Source organism: Malaclemys terrapin, chromosome 15 (assembly GCF_027887155.1).
Source record: "Malaclemys terrapin pileata isolate rMalTer1 chromosome 15, rMalTer1.hap1, whole genome shotgun sequence".
In the NCBI taxonomy this organism is placed as follows: Eukaryota; Metazoa; Chordata; order Testudines; family Emydidae; genus Malaclemys; species Malaclemys terrapin.
In genome coordinates, this window is record NC_071519.1 from 21,710,958 (window position 1) to 21,729,634 (window position 18,677).

General features: G+C 41.5%; 1 protein-coding gene across 3 annotated transcripts in view; it reads right to left on the reverse strand.

Annotated features, from left to right (window-relative positions):
- The window catches only part of ARHGAP32 (Rho GTPase activating protein 32), a 475,360-nt gene that overhangs the window by 127,720 nt on the left and 328,963 nt on the right, over window positions 1-18,677 (reverse strand). For all 3 annotated transcript variants that reach the window (XM_054049530.1, XM_054049531.1, XM_054049529.1), the window contains one exon: window positions 7,394-7,480. In XM_054049530.1, the coding sequence (XP_053905505.1) occupies window positions 7,394-7,480 (87 nt within the window). The remainder of the gene's footprint in view (window positions 1-7,393; window positions 7,481-18,677) is intronic.

Sequence of the window (18,677 nt, forward strand, 5' to 3'; positions counted from 1 at the left end):
ACACATTTTATTTAGTAAGACTTAGTCATAAAATACTTATGATTAGATTGCCATCTCAGATGGGCTTAGATTACATTATTTGGAGAGGGATATGCACTCTAAAAAGCTTGAAAACCACTGCACTAGAGTGATGTTTGGAGTTGAAAGTGTCCCTTCAAAGTTATGACAATTTCTATTTCACAACCTGACTATTTTTTCACCAGCTTTTATAAAACGGGCTACTTTAAATCTGAAATGCTGTTTGTTTAACCTTAAACTAGAATAGGTTTGGTTTTGTATCTGAATAATCAGCTGGGCCATTTTTGAGGTAGAAGATTTTAAATTATATCGATCGCTTGGAAATTATTCTAACTCATAAGTCAAATAGATTTTGGCCTACAGATTTCAAATCTGCTTTACAGCCCAACAAAAAACAACAGATAGGATTCGTTCAGCCCCCTAATTTTTGTTTATTTCTCAGGGTACATTATAATCCGCATTAAAAGTTTTGCACAACTTGTACATTCTCTGCTTACCCCCTATGGAGCTTAAAAAGTTTTCAAGTACACTTCTACCCCGATATAACACAAATTTGGATATAACATGGTAAAGCAGTGCTCCAGGGAGGCGGGGCTGCGCACTCCGGCGAATCAAAGCAAGTTCGATATAAGTTCACCTATAACGCGATAAGATTTTTTGGCTCCCGAGGACAGCGTTATATCGAGGTAGAGGTGTATAGTCCATAGACTTTGAAGGCACACAGGTACAGCCTGTCCATTCCAGAAGCCTCAGCCACTTCCTGTGGTCATTTAAAACTCTGTGCTTATCACTACGGTTTGCCACTCCAGTACTGTCTACAGAGTTTGCAAGGTTCACAGGCACATCATCCCTTTGAGGATTTTATACAAGTCTGTTTCCTAAAAGAAAGTCACCACTGTTATCTTTAGAGAGAGACTCTCCTTCTCTAGTAAAATGCATGTTAAATATTGTCAGTATTTTTAAAAGGTGGAAACCTAAATTAGCTTTGGTGGAAGGAAAACTAGACTTTACTTGCTTTTGATGCAGCATCCACTCTTCCCCAAGAAGGCTTCCTCAGATCTCAAGCATTTGTATGTTGCTCTAAGGGCTTCTATCTACCCCCTTCCTTTCTCAAAGAGAGAGAGAGAGAATGTGTATGTGTGTTTAACAACAGTGATCCTGTTACCACAGTAACTGGATGCCCTGAAAATACCAACCATTTATCTAGCAACATTTTTAAATGGTGCAATCTTACCCAAAATCACCTTTCTTGGGCTGAACTTTTTAAATAAAATTGTAATAAGTATCTCTACATTCAACTCTTTTGCTTCAGAGCTATTAATCTGGCTTAATTTGTATAGCCCCTAAGATGGAAACAAAAATAAAGAGATATTCTGAACATCAGCGAAAGAGAGTATTTTGTATACTGACAAACAGAAACCTTTCCCCAAAAAATCATTTAGAAAAACCCTTATTTTATCTGGGAAATAATTCTCTTACACTCATAAAATGATATTTTCGGATGGGAAAGGGGGGAATAGAATTTCCTAAGTGCAACTGGTGGGTGAGAGTCTGCCAAGCACAGCTGAGTTTGAGCCAGCCACTTTAAAGCTCTTGTGTTCAAAAGCTTTTGTTTGGTAATCAGTTGGAGAGTGAAATGACAAAATAAATGTCTTTTCAACAAGCCATACAAAAAACACAAACTGTATCCGTGTACTGTGCCCATCTTGGACTGCACAAGTGCTACAATACAAACCAGAGTGAGCTTTTGCTGCCCATTTATCTGAGAGCTTTAATCTGTAGTTGCTGAGATAGCAGATTTCTCTCTCACTTTCTACCACATTATTCACATTTGCAACAAAATACTTATAAACATTTCAGAGCTCTTATATTTATGTGGATTCAGACCAAACTAAACAATTGTGTTTCAGGACCTGACTTTTAAACATTATGACTGGTTCTTGTTTAGTGGGCATTTTAAAAGATTTTTGTAAGCTGCTGTAACTAGCTCAACATCAATGCTAGTAGCAAATCCAAGGTACGACCAAGAGAAATCTGTTTCATAATTTTTTTCCCCTTTCAATGTTTTGGCCTGACATGGACATATCCTGCCACAATATCTCCCCACAGTACTACCATTCTGTACACTATTTTATACGTCTCGTTAAACTACACCAACATTAACACAGGGTCAAATTCTTTCTGACCCCTAGTATCCCAGGTGACTGAATGGAACCCTACCTTAGACATCAGGAGAGTACGTGAAAAGTTAGGGTGTTCAGTATCTCCCCAGCAGGAATAATACTCAGCTCTGCTGATCTTTCCATCTCTTTCACTGAATCCAGATGCTGTAAGTTTCTCTGCTGTCTAAGGGCTTGCGTACACTGCCCCACAATTCGGACTATGGGGCCCTGAATAGGAGCACGCACCAAAGTACTAAGCTGTAATTCCCCCGCAAGGATACCATGGGAGCAAACTAAAAGGGTCCTAGTGCGCATTAATGTAATGCTTTTCGAACAGAACTATGTTAATGCGAACTTTTAGATTGCACCTGCAGCATCCACATGGGGGAGTTACAGCGCAGCCCCAAACAGTGGGGCCGTATAGACAGAGTCTAACTGTTTGAAAGATGGGAGCGTGGACTAAAGCAAGAGAACTGAAATTGAGTCTGCATAAGGAGAAAGTCAGGTGGGTTGGGAGGAATTATTTGGAGGAACGGGTGAGTGGTTATATCTCATCACTTAGTGCCATGGTCCCGGTGATGTCAGTTTAGTTCGCAGAAACACTTTAGTGGGAGATTCAGGGGCACAGAACTTCTCAGCAGGTGGCCCATGGTTCACAGCCTTGGGGTTCGCTGCAGCTTCTGGATTCATCAGGAGGCTCAGGGATGGCTGGCTGAGAGGTGGTGACTCCTTCTGTCCAATGTGCAACTGCCCACAGTGATCCACCTCCTCGTCATTTAGGTGCCAAATTTCGGAAATGCGCTCTCCTTAGGCTACCCTTGAAAAGCACCCGGGAGCTTCAGCAGAAACAGCAGCCTTCCTCCTTGGCGTGTCATTATGGGCATAGAGCAACAGAGGCATTATGGGCATATAACATCAGCGTCATGCACGCTGTACTAGATTCATAGATTCATAGATTCATAGATTCTAGGACTGGAAGGGACCTCGAGAGGTCATCGAGTCCAGTCCCCTGCCCGCATGGCAGGACCAAATACTGCCTAGACCATCCCTAGTAGACATTTATCTAACCTACCCTTAAATATCTCCAGAGACGGAGATTCCACAACCTCCCTAGGCAATTTGTTCCAGTGTTTAACCACCCTGACAGTTAGGAACTTTTTCCTAATGTCCAATCTAGACCTCCCTTGCTGCAGTTTAAACCCATTGTTTCTGGTTCTATCCTTAGAGGCTAAGGTGAACAAGTTCTCTCCCTCCTCCTTATGACACCCTTTTATATACCTGAAAACTGCTATCATGTCCCCTCTCAGTCTTCTCTTTTCCAAACTAAACAAACCCAATTCTTTCAGCCTTCCTTCATAGGTCATGTTCTCAAGACCTTTAATCATTCTTGTTGCTCTTCTTTGGACCCTTTCCAGTTTCTCCACATCTTTTTTAAAATGCGGCGCCCAGAACTGGACACAATACTCCAGCTGAGGCCTAACCAGAGCAGAGTAGAGCGGAAGAATGACTTCTCGTGTCTTGCTCACAACACACCTGTTAATGCATCCCAGAATCATGTTTGCTTTTTTTGCAACAGCATCACACTGTTGACTCATATTTAGCTTGTGGTCCACTATAACCCCTAGATCCCTTTCTGCCGTACTCCTTCCTAGACAGTCTTTTCCCATTCTGTATGTGTGAAATTGATTTTTCCTTCCTAAGTGGAGCACTTTGCATTTGTCTTTGTTAAACTTCATCCTGTTTAACTCAGACCATTTCTCCAATTTGTCCAGATCATTTTGAATTATGACCCTGTCCTCCAAAGTAGTTGCAATCCCTCCCAGTTTGGTATCATCCGCAAACTTAATAAGCGTACTTTCTATGCCAATATCTAAGTCGTTGATGAAGATATTGAACAGAGCCGGTCCCAAAACAGACCCCTGCGGTACCCCACTCGTTACGCCTTTCCAGCAGGATTGGGAACCATTAATAACAACTCTCTGAGTACGATTATCCAGCCAGTTATGCACCCACCTTATAGTAGCCCCATCTAATTTGTATTTGCCTAGTTTATCGATAAGAATATCATGCGAGACCGTATCAAATGCCTTACTAAAGTCTAGGTATACCACATCCACCGCTTCACCCTTATCCACAAGGCTCGTTATCCTATCAAAGAAAGCTATCAGATTGGTTTGACATGATTTGTTCTTCACAAATCCATGCTGGCTATTCCCTATCACCTTACCACCTTCCAAGTGTTGGCAGACGATTTCCTTAATTACTTGCTCCATTATCTTCCCTGGCACAGAAGTTAAACTAACTGGTCTGTAGTTACCTGGGTTGTTTTTAGTTCCCTTTTTATAGATGGGCACTATATTTGCCCTTTTCCAGTCTTCTGGAATCTCTCCCGTCTCCCATGACTTTCCAAAGATAATAGCTAGAGGCTCAGATACCTCCTCTATTAGCTCCTTGAGTATTCTAGGATGCATTTCATCAGGCCCGGGTGACTTGCAGGCATCTAACTTTTCTAAGTGATTTTTAACTTGTTATTTTTTTATTTTATCCGCTAAACCTACCCCCTTCCCATTAGCATTCACTATGTTAGGCATTCCTTCAGACTTCTCGGTGAAGACCGAAACAAAGAAGTCATTAAGCATCTCTGCCATTTCCAAGTTTCCTGTTACTGTTTCTCCCTCTTCACTAAGCAGTGGGCCTACCCTGTCTTTGGTCTTCCTCTTGCTTCTAATGTATTGATAAAAAGTCTTCTTGTTTCCTTTTATTCCCGTAGCTAGTTTGAGCTCATTTTGTGCCTTTGCCTTTCTAATCTTGCCCCTGCATTCCTGTGTTGTTTGCCTATATTCATCCTTTGTAATCTGTCCTAGTTTCCATTTTTTATATGACTCCTTTTTATTTTTTAGATCGTGCAAGATCTCGTGGTTAAGCCAAGGTGGTCTTTTGCCACATTTTCTATCTTTCCTAACCAGCGGAATAGCTTGCTTTTGGGCCCTTAATAGTGTCCCTTTGAAAAACTGCCAACTCTCCTCAGTTGTTTTTCCCCTCAGTCTTGATTCCCATGGGACCTTACCTATCAGCTCTCTGAGCTTCCCAAAATCTGCCTTCCTGAAATCCATTGTCTCTATTTTGCTGTTCTCCCTTCTACCCTTCCTTAGAATTGCAAAGTCTATGATTTCATGATCACTTTCACCCAGGCTGCCTTCTACTTTCACATTCTCAACGAGTTCCTCCCTATTTGTTAAAATCAAGTCTAGAACAGCTTCCCCCCTAGTAGCTTTTTCAACCTTCTGAAATAAAAAGTTGTCTCCAATGCAGTCCAAGAATTTGTTGGATAGTCTGTTCCCCGCTGTGTTATTTTCCCAACATATATCCGGATAGTTGAAGTCCCCCATCACCACCAAATCTTGAGCTTTGGATGATTTTGTTAGTTGCTTGAAAAAAGCCTCATCCACCTCTTCCACCTGGTTAGGTGGCCTGTAGTAGACGCCTAGCATGACATCTCCCTTGTTTTTTGCCCCTTTAAGCCTAACCCAGAGACTCTCAACACTTCCGTCTCCTATGTCCATCTCTACCTCTGTCCAAGTGTGTACATTTTTAATATATAAGGCAACACCTCCTCCCTTTTTCCCCTGTCTATCCTTCCTGAGCTAGCTACTGGTCCATTTCTTGGTATGATCTCAGGTGTTGGCTATCACCTAGCAGGGCCCAAAGCTGTACTCTTCAGGACCACAGGCAGCACATTCACAGACGAAAACCTCTGTATACTGAAGTGGAACGTTCTGGTGGCCCACTTGAGAGGGTGAGCTTTAGGGAAGGATATCAGGCTTATCTGCTGAATCAGGCTCCTTAACTGAGTTAGCTACTGGGCTAATAATGCTTGATGTCTTCAAACACTTTCGAGGTGCATATGTGCTATGGCCCGAGGTGCAAGGTAATAGAAATGCCCTATATTTTAAATTAAGGCTAGGTTTTTCAAAGAGACCTATGGGAGTTAGGCACCCAAAACTTACTGAAGTTCAACTCCTCTAGGCCCTTTGGAAAACCTCAGCCTAAGTCCTTAGATTGTTAAACACAATCCAGTTGGCTGAGACCTGGGCGTGTAACATCAAGTAGATTTGTAGTCTTGCCTTGTTAGCAATTTCATTGCTCTTTTAATCTATCATCTAGTCTCCAGCTGGCAACAACAGGGTGATATGGTATCTGTGAGATGCCCACAAAGTAAAAGCAGTTTTAAAAGCTACTCATCTGTGAAATTTCAGCCCCTTCCCTCACTCCCAAAGGCATTCGTACTATTTTGTGCAAAGATAATTTGAAAAATGGACTTCCAACTTTGTGGGAAAACATCCCCCTCCCACATAACACAATTAAGATAAGCTGTGACCTACTGTCAATAGGCCTACAACTTACACTTACCCCTAGTCTTCAGGAACCTGACAGTAGAGATTATAGAGATTCAAAATGAGAGGGAGAAACTGCAGCTATCCCGATGCCCACTACTGAGTCAACAAACTGTGTGCTTAAAAAGGGCCAACTTGGGTGATGTTAGGGGGAAATGCTAGACACAAGGTAGAAAAATAACCAGTACCTTCCGGCACTACATCCACTGTAATTTACTTCCACCCAAAGTGCAATAGGTCTCCCCATAAGTATCAATTCCAGTCAATATAATAAAATCGTTTGCACTATTTGCACCTGAGGATATACAAGAATGGGGAAGAGCCCCTAACCCTATGGTCACAGAAGGGGAACCCGGGGTACAAAGAGATGAATTTACCTGTCTCAGGCACGTAAGATACCGCAGCAATAGGTGCCGTATAAGAACTAGAACCTCAATCTCCTGATTCGCAGTTACAAGTTTTTATCAACGGAATATACTGTCCTCCGTGTTCACACTCATACGCTTCTTCTATTTATTCATATTTTGTGTGTACACCTAACGTATGCACACGTCCCTAATACGTATGCACATATATGCATATACTCTAAGCGTGCATGCAGATACAAGCCCATCTCTCTGTTTCAAGCTCAGTATTTCTTTTCTTAAAAATTATCCACCTGCTGCACAACACAAAGCATCCGTTTGGGGCCTACGTCAATGAAGAGGTAAAAAAAATGCACACCAAAGTAGCACATCAAAAATATTATGAGGCCATGTTATTTAACATAATGCAATAGTTATGCAATGTAAGGGGGGGGGAAAAAAACATGACATTTACCTGACAAGAGATTTGCACAAGGTAGACCAGTTCCTTGGATTCACAGCCGTTCCTTGTTACTTCATTCTGTTCCTCCGGGAGTGAAAGCTACACCAAGGAGCAGGGAAGGGGGAGGGTAGGAGAGAAAGAGAGACAGAGACCAGGTCAGTGAGCAGGGATAAGCCAGGCATGTAATAATGCCTGAAGCACCACATTCACGTCAACTTGCTCCGAGACATGCTGGGTATCAGGAACCAGGATTGTGCTTGTCTGACTGGAGTTGCAAGACTGAAAATATTCAGTATTCACCAGATATACAGACCTTGCAAAACACAATTTGATTTTGTATCTCAGCTGACAGGTTTTTAAATATACGGTGCACCAGTCAAACAATTGTCAGCAAGCACAGAGTGAGAGCCCAGGATTAAATCTCTAGAAGTCTGTAAAACTAAATGTCCGCTGGAAATATCCCCATAAATATTCATGCATCAGATACCAGTGATCTTTTTTCTAACTAACCACTTTATTCTATTTTTATTTTATATGCTGGGGCAGGCATTAGATAATAAAATATGTCTCCAGATTTCAACATTATCAAGTAATTTACCACAACAGAGTGCTTTACAGCATCATTCATCAAATACAAAGATCCATTAAGCACAATATTACCAGGAGCTTTTTCAAAGCAGTGTGCAGAAATTTAACCATATCATTCCTGTTCATGTAACAGAAGGTGGAATATCTAAATCTCAGGCCTTGTCCGCGCTTAAAAGCTTTGCTGGTATAGCTCTACAAGTAAACCCTCCAAGTATTGATGCAGTTTATATGGGCAAAAAAGTCCTTCCTATACCAGTTCCCCAAGAAAAATAAGCTATATTGGTACAAAAACGTTATTTGCAGGTATAATGGGGTCTACACTAGAGCTTTTATCACCATAATTATATTGTCCCCTCCCCTGTAAAAATCACAACATAGCTATGCCAGCAAAATTCTTTTCCACTCTGAAAATTACCCCAAGGTTCTGACTTAACACCATGAAAGGAACTAGATTTGCATGGCACCGCACTACATTCCATCTAATTTAACTCACCCAATCTTAAGTATGGCAAGGACTGTGGTCCCCCATCTGGGATCCTCAGACACACTAGCCAAGGCCAATGTCTCCTGAGTGATTAGGTGGAGGAGATGCAATACTTCGGCTCCACACAGGAGCAAGCTATGGAGCAGCCACCTTACCCGCCTGAATTCCCCATCCAGTAGTTTTAAGTCAAAATCTTAGTGTTCTGGATTTTTGGTTTGGGTGAGGGTTTTTTTAGCCCTTATGAATCTCAGAAGGGACATTTGCATGGACAAAGCTGGGAAGTGAGGTGCTGAAGTTCTCTCCACTATTGGCTTCGCTGGCAGTTCCCAATCCACTGCTCTCTAAAACGTAAGCAGGAGGCTCCAATAGAAATAGCGTGTAGTAGTGCCTTGCAGTATGAAAATGCCGTCAGCTGATCTGAGATGCTCTATCAGCTTCCCATGGCAAACGGACGGTCTCTCAGCTTCCTCATTATGGGCTGAATTCTGTTGCGACATGAGCTACCATACAATTCCGAGTACAATCTGACTGTACAGCACGGAATATGGCCTTATAATCTGATCTTCACTTAACATTCTCGCACTTCCAATCAACACTGCAATAAGCCCCTCTCTGCAGACATCTCTACTCAACCCTCTCCTCTTGACTCCATCAGTTCCCTTTGTGCTCATCTCCAAAGCCTGCTAGCCTGGGAGTTGGAAAATAACAAAAACCCTTTGGTATTTAAACTCCTGATGAAATCAATAAGAGCTTGTGATTGAAAATCAAAGACTTCTCACTGGAGACTCTTAATAGGAATAATGAAAAAGAAAGAAAATCATAAGATGCATGTTTGGTAATTAATTTTTACGTATAATCATTCTGCCTGAAAACACTATGCACTTACACCAAGATACACCTCTACCCCGATATAACGCGACCCGATGTAACACGAATTCGGATGTAACGTGGTAAAGCAGTGCTCCAGGGGGGCGGGGCTACGTGCTCCGGCGGATCAAAGCAAGTTCGATATAATGCAGTTTCACCTATAACGCAGTAAGATTTTTTGGCTCCCGAGGACAACGTTATATCGGGGTAGAGGTGTACAGTGAACATTTTCCTTCAAGAATGTTATAAGGTGGGCAAGCATTTTACCCTATTTGCCTATTTTACAGATGGGAACACTGAGGCAAGGAATGTACCCAGTGTCATGCAGTGAGTCATCAGCAGACCCAGGAATAGAACCTTAGGAGGTTTACATTGACCAATAGACCAGCTTGCTCCAAATATCTCCTGCGCATTTGTCCAAATTAGTCACTGCCAATAAAAGGTCATTTTTAAATCTTAATGAAAGTGAGGGGAGAGGAGAAATAGCAGTATATTTTACTGGTTTTGATATCCCATAATAAAGATGGCTTAAATATTTGTTGAGAAACTAAAAGTTTAAAATTGTACCCAAACAATTTAAGACTATCCACAGTTGCCGGCCAATTACTTGAGACATCCAAAATATACCCCTTGAAAAATATGGTTTATAAAAGAATCACAGAGCTTCAGAAAAACCAATATTACCGCCTCTGAAAGGGGCATTGAACCTAATGAAATAGCTCATCCTCTCACACACACATGCACACGCTTTCCAGGAAGAGAGGCCCATCCTCATAATCTTGCTGGCTCATAGGGTGGTAATTAAGTTGAACAGTGGAGGCATTAGTTATACTTGCCAGAAGAATTATTTGCTTCCTCTTTCAAGCAAAAATAAATTCAGCTTTAAAAAAAATTTAATGAATGGCTTGAAGAGAAAAATCTTTAAAATGAACTTTGCTTGCTGGGAAATTTGCACATAATTGATCCATCTATAATATTTCAAAATTAGTCAGGAGCAAAACTAATCCAGGCAAAAACTGAAAGAGACAAAAGTGAAAAAGAGAAGATCAAGCAAACGAGTGGCCTATCAGTTCACAGCAGCAGATGAAGTCTTGGTTCTCCCCATAACCAAGCTCCCTTTGCATCTTTAGATAAGGCAGCCGCAGAACATATTAAACAAAATCCACAAAATGGGCCAAGAAATTAAACAAATTCTACATCTTCCTTGACTAGACATAACGTCCTGAATTTTTACTACTCTTCTGTTGGCTACGTACATTATAGTAGGCAACAAAAAGGTGTCTTGGGCCAAGAAACACCTTAGGCTTTGGACCATTTATTTTATACTCAAGGTATTAAATACAGAGTTCATCTCACACGTGTTCCTTGCACAGGGCAAATTTTCTGCTGCTCTTAAGCAGTCTAGCCTGTTTAGCAAATGAAAAGTTTCCATTAAGGGATTATTTGTATCAGAAACAAAGAGGGCCCCCCCCCAGTATTTGTGCCTGACCGATGGGGTGAATAGACAATTTAGGAAAACAACCTGCCTAAAATGAGGGACATGTAAAAGATCTCGCATTGCAGCTGCTCTTCCTGTTGCTGGAAAGTCACATCAAGGCAAAGAATCTTCAGAGAGTTCCTGAAGGTGAAGACAATTCTGCTCTTGGTGTCAACTCCATCCTCATTTATTGTCTCACTTCCTTTGCTCTCCAACCCTAGCTCCTAAAAAACGCTTTGAGTTTCTCCCCCTCTCTCAGCCTCACACCCTCTTCCCTGCTACTGCTTAATACTTGGACTAATCTCCCTCCTGTCCTCTAGACAACCTCCAGCTATAAATCCTCCTGCAAAGCACACTTTTCCTTCCAGCAGGATAGATGGAACTATAAAACTTCAAGAGTATTCAAACGGTTCTGTCCCTGTCTGAAAGAGGTTGTTCAGCACTGGATATGCCCAGCTGCCTGTTAATATGATTGAATATCACGATGAAGTTATTTAGTTCTGCATTTGTGCCCAGGTTTTTTCCCCACTAACATTTTATTTTGCAGCCAAAATTTAACATTTGAAGTACTGCAACATACAGAGTACACCTGAATGGTAACAGCAAAAACAAAAACACACAATTAAGGGAAAACTAAAGAGTTTGAAATACTTTCCACATTTGTAAAATACTTGGGTTCTCCAGTCCGGTTAAAAAAGAGGGTTTCTTTTTCTTGGAGAAATTCCCCCCCTCCCCCATTCTTTGGTCCACATTTAAGTGTGATGAGAAAGGAGGTGCAAATTAGTCTTGCTTAGACACACATACACTCATTCTGCCAAAGTAGAAGGGAAGCTCATGCCTTCCCTACATCAAGAAAGTAGATACTAAGCTATATCAGTATAAGCTCCACTTTGAGGGGTTTGCGCCAGTGTAACTATTGGTGCAGTTACATCACTGTCCATATTCTGAATGTAGATAAGACCTCACTTGGCACGTCTTCCTGCCCCCTGGTAGTCAAATTAAGTTGGGGATTACTTAAGGATACCTTTTCTTTCTGCTCCTTAGAGTGTAAGTTACAACCATTTAGACTGTCATACACTGGCACCTGCAGAATAAGGTGGGTGGGAGTCACAGGGGAAAATGTATCTAACTCACAGCTTCCTTTCACGTCACCTCTGAATTTGGCCCTTTATCTACTGAACTTCTCTTCCGGTCTATTAATTAAGGGCTTGCTGAATTGCTGATGCCCCTGTAGTAAACAGGCAAGGGATTATCTAAGAACACTTTGTTTAGCAATAGTATCCAGCCTCCAAGGAGAGCAAGCATGTCATCTAGATACCATTCCTAGTGCCATTAGAACAATGAGCCAGTGTTGAGGTTTCTGAAAACAAGCTACCCAGCTGTTTTTATATGTTCTGTGGTAATAGAGCAAAGTATGCTCAGAATATTGCATTAGGCTGCATACTGTTAGCAACTAGCAGATTATTTCTGCTCTTTAATACCTGATATGACATGATGTGACATGACGGGTCATTCCCTAGTAATTTTCTTTCTAATTGTGTCTCTAATGAGAAGTGAAAATTTAAATGTACCATATTCCCTTGCATATAGGCGAACTCCCTAATTTTGGTTTATAAAAACTCACAAAATGAATGCCTGGCATAGGAACTAGCCATGCTCCTCTCTGTGCAGCCAATCCCGCATCCCTAGGTAAAAGAAAAGGAGTTGGAGTTGCAGAAGAACCTGTTGATAAGAGGTAAGGAAAATAAGTTGCTTCTGAAACAGCTTCTTCATGTAAAACCCTACCCCACACCTCATTGCCAAAAAAAATCTGGAAATTATGGCAGAAATGTCTCAGTCCATATAGATGATTGAACAGGAAGTTGTTACAGTGTGTTTCATTATGTTTACATGTTACTATACCTTTCTCTGCAGCAAAACATTCCAGTAGTATGAACAATATTTTGTATACTCCCTTTTCCTAGGCTGGACAATTTCCCCCCCCCTCTATAAATAGTGTTACTAAATGTTATATTAGCTTTAACTCTGTCCTATTTAGGAGCTTTTCACTCCAAGTGTCTCTTGGAGACACACCAGTCTAAAGAGAACATGTTCATAAAGAACATAACATAAGAATGGCCATTCTGGGTAAGACCAATGGTCCATCCAGTCCAGTATGCTGTCTTCCGACAGTGACCAGAGCCAGATGCTTCAGAGGGAATGAACAGAACAGGGCAATTTATCGAATAATCATCCCTGTCACCCAATCCCTCCTTCTGGCAGTCAGAAGTTTAGGGTCACCAGAGCATGGGGTTGTGTCCCTGACCATCTTGACAAATAGCCATTGATGGACCTATCTTCCATGAACCTTATCTAATTCTTTCTTTTGAACCCAGTTATATTTGTGGCTTTGACAACATCCACTGGCAATGAGTTCCACAGGTTGACTATGTGTAGTGTGAAGAAATACTGCCTTATGTTGTATTAAACCTGCTGCCTATTAATTCCACTGGCTCATCTGCTATGTCAAGGGGGCAAATAACACTTCCTTATTCACTTTCTCTATACCATTTATGGTTTTATAGACCTGTCATATCCCCCTTAGTTGTCTCTTTTCCAAGCTGAACAGTCCCAGTGTTTTTCCTCTCTCCGCCTATGGAAGCTATTCCATACCCTTTATCATATTTGTTGCTCTTCTCTGTATTTTTTTCCAATTCCAATATACCTTTTTTGAGATGGGGCGATCAGAATTGCACGCAATATTCTTATGGGCCTGATCCAAAGCCCACTGAACTCAAAGGAAAGCCTCCCACTGACCTTGGTGGATTTTGGACCAGGTCCTATGGGCTGAACTGACTGACCCCAACCTGGGCAAATTGTTTTATTTTTCTTAGAAAAGAAGCCAGAGACAGACAGTGCTACAAGAAAAGGGTACTCTCCTCCCCACCCAGGCCCCAGACTTCAGCTCAATCATCTGAGCAGGCATTGAACGGAAACAGCAGTCTCCAACAATTTACAGGTAGTTTAACATTTTTCGTATCACTTGAAGTGCTCACTTTTCACCTTCAAAACCACAGTCTGGAGCTTCCTGAAAATAACAATTATGTAGTGGTATATTTATGTTGGGGAGATGTGTGCTCAGCTAACATAAGTAGATATGATTGACTTCATTAATCTTTTTGATTAGACAGCATAATCTTTTCAATGGCAGCATTTTATAATGAGACATGCTAAGATTATGAGGTCATGAGAGAAAAAAGTTAAGAGCTGCAGATAAAAGGGGCAAAATGTTTAAATAGATGCCAAAACTGTAAAGAAAACACTTGAGAAGACTGAACTGCAGAACATGGTACTCACTTAATTACAGACAGTGAAATGGATAACAATAGCAATGGAATTCTAAGAGAATGCTACAAGAACACATTTTTTCATTTTAAAGATGGCCTTAGGAATAAATTATGCACTGACAAGTTTCTGAGCACCCATTCTGCATTATGGGACATGCCAATGAAGGATGGAAGAGTGCAAACATCCTATAGACCGGTGTTAGGTTTCTGTTTGCTTCAGCTGTAGTTTGTCAGAGAGCTGGCATTCATTTTTCCTCTGCCTTCAAATCCACACGTCACCCTGTACAGCTGACTGTAGTAAGTATCACAGTTCCTAATAGAACAATCCACTGAACAATAGCTAACTATAATAAACTGAATAGCAGCAAAGAGTTCCAAAACTAGAAGACCAGCCAAAGCAACAAGCGTGATCTCACTGCATCAATCCACTTAATAGGAATAGTTCCACCCTTGGTATCTTGAAAGGCAACACTAAATTATATATCCCGATTACATATATTTTGCAGAAAAAAAAACAATGGTTGCCAGCCAAGACTTTATTGATCATTCATACAGACAAGGCTAGAAGGGGAAAAATTAAAAAAAAAAAAAAACGTTCTACTTCAATGGCCCCTTCATTGTCTGGGATAAAACAGCTCATCTCTAGTAAGCTAGCAGCTAAACAGAGTGATTACATGAGTCTCCTGAAGAGAAGAATTTATTGGCTTTCTGGATTTCTCTTCTAGAAATAGATTAAAAAAAAACAGGAGTTCATACCTAACAACACGGTCTAGAAGTGTGATTTTAAATTATGTATTTTAACACTATAAACAATTTACAACAGAGAGAGAGAGAGAGAGAGAGAGAGAGAGAGAGATTCTAAATTATGTTAAGTATCAGGGGGTAGCCATGTTAGTCTGCATCTACAAAAACAACAAGGAGTCTGGTGGCACCTTAAAGACTAACAGATTTATTTGGGCATAAGCTTTCGTGAGTAAAAACCTCACTTCTTCAGCTGCATAGCCATGCATCTAAATTATGTTGCTTTTCTTGCAATGGGACAAAAAAGAAGTCATTTGCCCCCTCTGAAGAGACCTGGAAAGTTTCATCCTGGTAGCTCTTCATGAGTAAGTTGTTGTACCGATCTGTGGCACATCAGCATTTGGACTAAATCGGATGGCATTTTAAAGCCTCATTCATTTATCTGGAACTCTGCAATCACAAACCCTGGCTGAGAAGCTGGCTGTATGCAAGGCACACAGGACCTGCCACATTTCACAGTGCTGACCACACCATCTAACTGTCATGATTAAATAATATTTTGTGCCAAAATTAGGAAACAAGGGTTGGTTCATCTGTGTGTTAAATTTGTTCATTCCAACTTCTTTATAAAGCCAGGAATATTCTTTGCTCATCTTGGTCGGAAGCGCGCGCGCACACACACACACACACACACTCTATACCAGCAAGCATATAATACATGACCATTGGCATAGCGTCTTCATGGAAAACAGAGCTTATTAAGGAAAAGATTTCAAGAGCTTTGCCAAAGAAACCATATGTAATTTGTAAACGATTGCCTTCATTTCCATGACATAAATCCTTCTGCATGCAGCGGTCAACGAAGCTTTGCCTAGTGAGCAAGGTTTACCTGCATTTTACTCAAAAACACGTCCAGGTTACCTTTAAGTAATCATAATTAGGCTGGAAAGAGAACGATTCGAGGTACAATAAGCTGTTGAAAGGACGCTTGACCCCAAAAGCCTACCCCAGACCCAAATCCACTTCCATCGAAATTAACCGAAGCAAGATCAAACCTCCAGAACCCCACATTCACCTGTCCCATCACAGAAAGGTGTTTTGAATACATCGAACTACTTGCCAAGCCCCATCATGTAGTGGGGGCAACACAACTACACTGACTCAGGACTAGCCCTGGGAAGATCTGACCCTCAGCACAGTCACTGTGTGAGCTCTCACAAGACCTTAGAATATCTTTATGACCATGTGCAATGGAGTTTATGGAACATTTCACGGTAAATCTCTCAAGCCAATGTCTGTTGTAACTGTGCAATGATTGTGAAGCAGAGAAGCCTGTATCTTAGAGATACTATTGTATTTGGGGCCTGGTGAATGGCTCCTTTACTCCTTTACTGTGAGATCCACTCACAGAACCTTTGCAGGGAAAAGTTCTGGTGCTGATGACCTGGGCCACAGGGGGTTGACTTTTGTATCATTCAGTAGAATATGTACTCAAGATCACAGATCTGCTACCAACCCATGCTGTCAAATCCATTTTCTGCATTTCAGGACAAGATATTGACAGAACATGCCCTTGTCCCTGACCCTCCACATTAAGTGCATCAAATTGACACATTGCTGAATATACTGTTCTGTTTCTCATAATACTGGGTTTGATCTACATACTATACAATATTCTGGGCACCCACCCTCACAAAATGTGCCAGGAACATTTAGCAGGCAAGGAACAAATTACACTCACCCACCCAGATCGTAATTGTCCAAAGAAGTTGCTCTCGGCAAAAGAGGGGACAAGCCTAAAAGCAATGTAGCACTGGCTTTCATCTAACTTTAACTACCTGTATTACTAGACGACCAATGGATGTACACAAGGGGATAGGCATTGATATTTCCTGGCAACGTGAGATAATGGTTTCTTTTGAGATGGCCCTTCCAAAAGGCAAAGGCAAGTGGCCCATGAGAGAGCTCCCAATTGGTGACCTCTCACCTGTGCTAGGACAATGGGAAGGGTACAGGGAAATTGGGGAAGGCATCATTAGGGAATGGCTGAGCCACACAGAAGAACAAAAGCAAAGGAAAGTGGAGGATGTAGAAGTTCATATTACAAAGGGGCAGCCTACCTCCAATCTATGCAGACACATACCCAGGGTGTCTTCACTGCAGAGTTAGGCTGGGCTCTTTCCAGGGGTTTGTTCCTAAAGTCCCTCTCTTGTCCATACGCAAAACCCTTTGACCCGAGTGAAGTGATGCTTTCAATCAGGGCCAGTTTCCAAAGAGGACTTCGGGCTAAATCGCTTGAGAACTGATAGTCCCCTCCAATGCCTTCCCACCATTCTTCCTTCCATGCACCCCATGTGCCCAGAGAACAGACAAATTCTACCACAAGTCACTGAGAAAGAATACAGCAGCTCAGCTTGCTGAAGCACAAGGAACTACGGGATGTCCCAGTGACACACATGGGGGAGTGCAGCACCAGTGAGGACACGGTGATTAGGATATGACTTTGCAGTGAGGCTGCTCACGCCAGGGCTATTCCAACCCCAGAAACGATCACCCAAGTTAACTGCAAGGCAGACATACCCCTAAGGAGGTCTAATATATGTCTGGTCAAGTACTGCAATGCATTTATCACGAATAATACATCAATTCCCCCTCTCAACAACAGCAATCAATCCAAATACAATCACGCTGCATCTCAGAAACTTGGCCGTTAGTCACTGCTGTGCAAAACGTAGAATTATCAAGTCAGAAGAGATGGGGAGAATGCTTAAGAACCATGAGCTGTCTCTTGCCAGGAGTTATAAGTCAGTGGAAAGGTTGATACTTTTCCTGGCTAAGAGTGTGTCATTGTTCCAAGGAAATCTGGTAACCTTTTTATATTTTTCCAAAATGGAATTTAAGGTTACTCCCTGGCAAAGGCGGCCAGACACACGCAGCTGAAATTGCAGCTGCTCGTGCTCAGCTATACAAAAAGCTCATTAAACGTCTAAACCACGATTACATTTGATAATTGTTCTGACAATATTTGGCACTCGTTTTTTTCTTTTTAAACCACCACACTTTTAATGCCTCCTTGAAGTCAGTCCTCTCATTAATTTATGATGTTTGTGCAACTTAGCGAATCAGACGAGCGAAACCACAGTACAAATGCCACCTTTATCCACTGCTGTGGAATGTACGTATTGGGTGAAAATTACATCTGATGGCCAAAAGCAAGAAATATGAAGCTAATTTTTCTTGCAAACTATTTCTATCCCTAGTTAAATAAGTATCCAGGGCCAAATCCTGTCACCCAGAGCGTATTTACTCAGACAAAACTCAAGGGGAGTCTGGCTAGAGTTGGCCTGAGAAAGCACTACAAGATATAACCTCTTCTCATGTATTTCCACTGTTGAAGAATAAGAATCACTCTCACTTTAGATTATGTTGCTTAGTTATACACCATGTCCTAAAAGCTTCTTTACAGTTAAAAGGGAAACTAATTATTTATGTAATATTGCAAAACCTTGTAGGGTGCGGAGTGCCCTCAACTTCCATTCACATCAATTGGAGTGAGGGCATTTGGCGCTAGGGCTGGCCAAAACCAAGAATTTCATTCAGCGAAAACTGAAACTCTGTTTTCATTCTGAGAGAGAGAAAGAGACAGACAGATACCCAGGCACCCACCTGATTAGGACATTCACCTGGGGTGTGGAAATCCCAGATGCAAATCCCTACTCTGTGTGATTCATTCAAGGCAAGTGCCCTACCCATGAAGCTATATAGTCAGACTCTCTCAATTCCATCGTGGACTTGAGAATTATTCCCCCAAAA